Raw genomic sequence first — 7,000 nt, forward strand, 5'->3', positions numbered from 1 at the left:
CCAGGGCTGTCGCGACTTCCACTGCCTTCCTCCAGGGAGTGCCAATAACGGACATTTGCAAAACTGCTACCTGGGCCACGCCTAACACCTTCATCAGGCACTATGCCCTAGACGTCTGTACAAACACCAATACCAACATGGGACGTCACATTCTATCTTCGGCTACGCAGTAAAAGACCTGCCAGCACCCTCCTCCAGGTAGGCTACTCCTCGCTAATCTCCCATGAGTGTGAAGCACAGAGACCACATCGATAAGCAGGTTGCTTACCAGTAACTGGTGATCTTCGAGTGGTCATCTGTGCATTCACACCACCCGCCCTCCTTCCCCGCTGCTGTCAGCTTCTACATTCTTAATAGGGGTTGATTTGCAGCAGTTTGAAGGAACTGGCGGGATGTCCACGCCCACCCCTCTGGGCATGCGCGGTGAGGTTCCTTCACATTCCCGAGGGACTGAGCATGAAAATCCATTAAAAGAGCTTGCTACAGCACCGATCGATCCAGCGCGTGCACACTAGATCCCATGGGTGTGAATGCACAGATGACCACTCGAGGATCACCAGTTACTGGTAAGCAACCTGCCTTTTCCTTCCCTGGAACAAGTAATTTCTTGGAATTAAATGTAGATAAATCTATATTTGTGGTTAAGAGTAAGAAATAGCTCTATATGCCCTAGATGTTTTATTAAACAGTGTCTTCTAGAGTCCAAACTAACTTCAGGCTTTGAAACACAGAAATGATTATTTCACTCTCTTTGTATGAGCAAATTGTTCTCTGATTCTGGGAGTGGGAACTAGAAGAAAGTGATGTGTCATCCCACTGCAAAAAAATCTTTCCTATCCTTAAATTTGTTTTTTATACTGTAGGAAATTCCATGGCTACCGCTCCTTAAAGGAATATTACGAGGAGGAGAGTTGCTTGCGTTTCTTGTATAGGGTAAGTTGCTGCAGTAAATATTGTCAAGATTTACAATGTGCTTTGGTTTTTGTTGTTGTTCTGATGGTGGGATGTTTGGGTGCCCAAGGGAATTTGGTGCCCAAGGCACTTAAGAACAATCTCTGAAAAACAGGCGTTGATTTACAGCCAGCCTAGTTTATGCCACACATACTCAAATGATAATTCTAACCAGAAGCCTTATGTGGAGTCATCAAAAAATCAGCAAGAGCTGTATATTCCTTAAAAATATATTCCTTCGTCCTTTAAGGCAGGGGTGTCAAACAGGGGCCCGCAGGCTGGAACCAGCCCATCCAGGGCTCTTACTTGGCCTGTGAGCAACTGATTGCCTTTATTGCCAGATGACAAAGGCTGTGCATGATGTCCCTGTATACTGTCACAGTGGCTGATGCCTAACGGGAGGTGGATGTAATTTAAACCCGTTGCTTCGGGTTCTATCCTCTGCTGCCAACTGGAACAGCTCCTTGCCCTCCTCTAAATGACAGCCTTTCAAACATTTAAAGAGAGCAATCATGCCCCCTAAACATTCCCAAGGCCCTTAGCCTTTCCTCGTAGGGCTCAGTCTCCAGAACGCTGATCATCCTTGTCGCTCTCTTCTGCACCCTCTTGATTTTGTCCACATCCTTTCTGAAGTGAGGCCTCCAGAGCTGCACACAGTACTCCAGGTGTGGCCGGACCAAGGCAGTATACAGAGGGGCTATGATCTCCTGTGATTTCGATGCTATGGCCCTTTTAATACAACCCAAGACTGAATTTGCCTTTTTACCATCACATCACACTGACTGCTCATATTTAGTTTACAGTCCACTCTTACCCCAAGATCTCTTTCGCATACACTACTCCCCAGAAATGTATCCCCCATCCAGTATTTGTGCTTGACATTTTTATGGCCCAGATGTCATACTGTGCATTTATCTTTGTTGAATTGCATCCTGTTTGCAACTGCCCACTTCTCCAGAGTATTCAGGTCTTGTTGAATTTTAACTCTAAGTCCACTCTTACCCCAAGATCTCTTTCGCATACACTACCATCCAGTATTTGTGCTTGACATTTTTGTGGCCCAGATGTCATACTGTGCATTTATTTTTATTTTTTTTAACAATTTACTTATTTTAATGATCACAAAATTATTGTAAGAATCTATACAGTAATGGTTAAAATTAAACCTAACAGAAGTACTCACAGTGTCCAAATGGCATATTTTGAATTCTGCAACACTAATATAAATAAATTACTTAGTAATAATATGTAATCAATTTAGTTTTATATTCAGTTAATTACAATTACTTATGAATCTTTAGTCAACAATAGAATCAACTTAACTAATCAGAGATGCAATTAATTAATTTTTGCTAATAAATTCAACAGTTCAAACCAATGTGTAAAATCAATACAATAGTATATCTTCTATGCTTTGAGCCACCAATAAAATTGATTACTTTCAGATAGTGCAATCTAATATATTTTGTAGTTTGATTTTACTACTTACTTGTTCTTAAAAAAAACCCAGTACCAATATAATAATCTATTCTAAATTCATTAATAGTATTCCTACCAAAAAGACTCTCAGAGCTTAAGGCTTATTTTGTATACTGAATTTATATTTTTGTTGAATTGCATCCTGTTTGCAACTGCTCAGGTCTTGTTGGATTTTAACTCTATTTTCTTGGGTGTTTGCTACTCCTCCCAATTTGGTATCATCAGCAAATTTAATGAGTAGTTCTTCTACCCCTTCATCCAGATCATTGATAAAAATATTGAAAAGTACGGGGCCCATAACCAAGCCCTGTGGCACCCCACTGGACACCTCCCTCCAATCTGGTGAAATGCCATTGACCACCACTCTTTGGGTGCGGTCCTCTAACCAGTTCCCTATCCACCGAACTGTCCTATAGTCCAGTCCGCAGTCTTCCAGTTTTTCCATCAGAATGTCATGGGGTACCTTATCAAAAGCTTTACTGAAATCCATGTAAATCACATCAACAGAGTTCCGATGATCCAGTAAGCTTGTCACACAATCAAAGAAGGATCTGTTGGGGACAAAACCATGCTAACTCCCCAGAACACTGAGTGGTCCTTCAGATGCTTTACAGATCAATCCCTTTAAAATCTGCTCTAATATCTTCCCAACAACCGAAGTCAGACTGACTAGCCAGTGGGATAGCTCAGATTTAATGTTTCCTGTGTTTTCCTTTCTTGCCTCTCCAGTTCAATCAATTCAATTTATTGTATACAGCAAGCAGAAAAGTCTATACTTGGAACTATGTAGACAAAATATCTATGAAACATTTTTGAATAAGTACTGTTTTTATGTTTCCCAGACTCAGATTGGGATAGACTGCCACCACTTAAAAGTATTCACTTTTCTAGCTCATTCTGCAAGGTTCACATTCTTAAATTTGGTGCTGGCTGTAGGTGATAAATGAGCTTTTCAGAAAGACAATCCCATGAACTGATTGCTGCCACAAAACAGTGCTGTGCTAGAAGAGATGCTGTTTGCCAGTGCGAGGGAAAGTAAAATTTTCTGTGACCAAGTTACCTAGACTCTAATCCATTCTTGTCTTGGTTGGATGCAATGTCAGTCTGTAAAATGGCCCTCCCCTGGCCATTTCTGGGAAACACAATTCTCATTTCCAGCCCTAATGAACAGGAGATCTGAACCTCTGATTATTCTAACTGTGCTCATCTTCCATTAATAAAGGTTGCCTCGTGCATTCAGAATGCCTGTTGTTGTATATGATATGATTTTATGTCTAGCTACAGTGGCCTGAATGCTCTTCTAAACCATTCACTACAGTCTGTGAGGAAGTGCACGCATAATCTCAGTGTTCCTGCATGACCCTACTTAGGTATCCTCTGAATTTTGGGTTTCCTATAAAGTTTCAGTTCAACACTAATAAGCTTTCTCCAGCAGTTTTAAATAGGTGTTGTCAAATTTATGTATTTATTTAATTTGTACCCCACCTCCTCCAATAGAGAACCAAGGCCTCTTACAGTGTTCTCCTTTCCTTCATCTTACCCTCACAACAACTCTGTGAAGTAGGTTAGGCCAAGGTATGATTGGCCCAAGGTCATCTGGTGAGTTTCCGTGGCAGTGGGGATTCAAACTTGGGTCTCCCAGATCGTGGACCAACACTTTTAACCACTACACCACAGTACTTGTCAAGACAGATATTCGTGCAGATTCAGAGCAAATGTGGGATGTGACATTTGACCATTCCTTTGTATGCAGCTTGAGAGTAGGTGCCTTTTCTTGTTGATAGAGTCAAGCTCAGTTACAGACCCATGCCTTACTACTCTTTTCTTATTCTTTCTGTTACAATGCAGATCTACGTTCCCCTCTTGCTGGTTAATGCTGCTGATGACCCTCTAGTGCATGATAGTCTGTTATCAATTCCAAGAACACTTGCAGGTGAGTGGAACACTTGGGTAAAACAATCAGTTTTCTCTTGATTTTCTACCACCACATACTCTGTTACTTGAAGGGAATAAAAAGTGGGTACTGGAACAGCTCAGGTTGTGTCTTTCCTCCTGGGATTTAGTGAATAGTTGCTTTGGATTTTGAAGAATCTGCAAGGCTGTGATGCACTGTGAAGCGCAGGCAGCCTAAAGACAGTCTTGAGCTTTGCTTAGGGACAGCATGCAGAATTGTAATTTATGCTACCTGCCCATCAGCCTGATTTTTAGGAGAAGTAACATGGAGTTGAATTCTGTGGGTTGCAGTCTTCCCTTTTAACTAATGCATCCTACAGTCTGGGGCAAGGGTCTGTGAACCACTCTCTAGAGTACTACTGGCTCCCTGTGAAGTATATATCCTAACCAAGGTAATACACTTCAAACAAAGTTTTCTCACAAATCTGGCCTCCCAGTTTTATCAGAATATAGAACTCTTCAACTGAGATTCTAAAAAGTATTGGTTTTTTACTCTTGCAGAGAAGCGGGAAAATGTCATGTTCGTTCTGCCACTACATGGAGGTCACCTGGGCTTCTTCGAAGGTGCAGTACTCTTTCCTGAGCCCCTCACGTGGATGGATAAGCTTGTGGTGCAGTATGCCAGTGCCATATGCCAGTGGGAGCGGAATAAATCTCAATGTTCTGATACAGAACAGTCGTCATCTGGCCAAGAGTAAATGCTCCCAAAGACCTTCAGGTTGTTTCATCGTATCTCCCCCACCCCCATCTTCTGGGACTCTTCTTCCCCCTGCTTTTCCAGGCCTGTCATCTTGACGTCTTGAAGTTGGGTGTGTCCACAGTGTTCCATGACAAAGCAGAGGTACAACAGAGGGGGGCAGTGTCTGGTTTGGAGTATGTCTGAATGTTGCAGTCCTCTTTTCTGTGCATTTAAAGAACTGATCCACTGTATTGATGAGTTGCTGTCTGTAACTTGCTTTGGAGGTTCAGAAACCTGTGCATCCTTCTAAAGTAGGATGAAGGTCCAGCAGTCCTGAACGTCAGTCCTCACCTTCACCAATCAAAAACTCTCTTCCGGATTTTTGCAGAATTACATCTAGCTGTTAGTGAAGTGGATTTTAGGAGTTTACCTTTTCTTCGTGTTTGCATTTTTCTCTCCCCTTCTGTCTCCTCCCCCACACCAACATCTGTAAAAGAAACCAGCAGTTCACTTTACAGGTCATCGGTCTATAAAGCAAGGAGAAGATGTGGGGACTGAAGTTTCCAGAAATCAATCCTTTTTCATCCATTTTGTTGAAGCGATTCTGATGTTTTTTTTTACATGGTATCAGCACTTTCAGTTACTGCAGAATTCTGCTTTTGTTTGGAACTTCATGGTCAATCAATACAATAGATTGCCTGCTTGGTTAACACTTCTTGAGACTAAAATGGTAGCCTTGTGATACTTACCTTTTCTAATGTGAGGACTTCTATTTTCACACAGGGTTGTTTGTGTGCTCTTAACCAGGCCTTTTAATTCTGTCTTGAGTGGAAGCTAGTTACTGTCAGACTGTGGGTAGTTCATTTTCCCCCCTTCAGAATATTTCATAGTGAATCAATATATATCCTCGTAGGAACGGGGGGGGGGGGGGTATTTATCAGGTTATATCTGTGTTCTGTTTTGTGTTTGTTTCTTCCATCTCTCAAGTATGTCAGAGCAGCAAATCAAAAGAAAAACATCTTCCCAATTTTTTTAAGCATTGAATCTCTGTTCTGACCACCATGACTTGCCTTAGAGAAGTTGGCAGTAATCAGAAACCCTAAACTGATAATGTTTCTGTGTGGCTAAATGCTTCTGAAGTGACTGAGAAGTTGTAGGACAGTTTCAAGAGTCTTCTGGAACATTGCATGCTCCTTGTTGCAAAGTTTTTGGGACCAAGACAACCAAGGGAAATTGGCAAGGGTGGCATGTGGGTGCCTACAGTATGAAGGTCCATTGTCTTTTTTTTTCCTGTTGTGCAGTAGAGACAGTAGAGACAGACTTCTGAAGTGAGCCAGTCACCACCGTAGAAGAGAAATCTCACCCTGTCAGAATTTTTTTTAAATAAAAGCAAAACCTGATTAAAGTGATGGTGGAACTTTATATCAAACTGTTTCACGTTCACTTCCCACTAGTATTAGTATTGTCAGTTCCTCTGTGGCTCTCTCATCTCTGCAGTTCTCTCACAATGATCGTTAGCACTTTTATGTTTCACTTTTGGTTTTGCTTTCTAGGCACTTTAATTAATTGTAGCCTTTTAACACATGTAGGAAAACTTTCTGAACTTCAGTTCTGTGCTGTATGCTTCCAGGACCAGTCTCTGAAATTCAGAGAGGCATATGGTTGGTGTCTTTGTATGTTTTTTATTTTGTTTTAATTGAGCAATAATCAACTACTGTAGCAAAGGTGCTTTTCTCTCATCAACAATCAAATTCCTTCAGTTTGCCTTAGTCCAGCAATTTTTAATCTGGTCAATCTGTGACCTAGACTTGCTTTCATGTGAGAAAAACTGAGGACCTGTCGTTCCCTCAGGTAGAAGGAGCAAATGACAAAGCCAAAAAATGGCAAAGCTTGTGGAATTTCCCCACTACTACACACACTTTTTTTTTTAAAGAGTAG

The 7,000-nt window shown here is 41.5% G+C and overlaps 1 protein-coding gene across 1 annotated transcript in view; it reads left to right on the forward strand.

Annotated features, from left to right (window-relative positions):
• ABHD2 (abhydrolase domain containing 2) overlaps positions 1-5,983 on the forward strand; it is a 58,059-nt gene extending 52,076 nt beyond the window's left edge. The window contains exons 9-11 of the mRNA XM_015425900.1: positions 864-933; positions 4,279-4,363; positions 4,885-5,983. Of these exons, the coding sequence (XP_015281386.1) occupies positions 864-933; positions 4,279-4,363; positions 4,885-5,081 (352 nt within the window). The 3' untranslated portion in view covers positions 5,082-5,983. The remainder of the gene's footprint in view (positions 1-863; positions 934-4,278; positions 4,364-4,884) is intronic.
• Positions 5,984-7,000: the final 1,017 nt, after the last annotated feature.

Source organism: Gekko japonicus, unplaced genomic scaffold (genome assembly GCF_001447785.1).
Source record: "Gekko japonicus isolate JY-2015 unplaced genomic scaffold, Gekko_japonicus_V1.1 scaffold3048, whole genome shotgun sequence".
NCBI classification, from domain to species: domain Eukaryota; kingdom Metazoa; phylum Chordata; class Lepidosauria; order Squamata; family Gekkonidae; genus Gekko; species Gekko japonicus.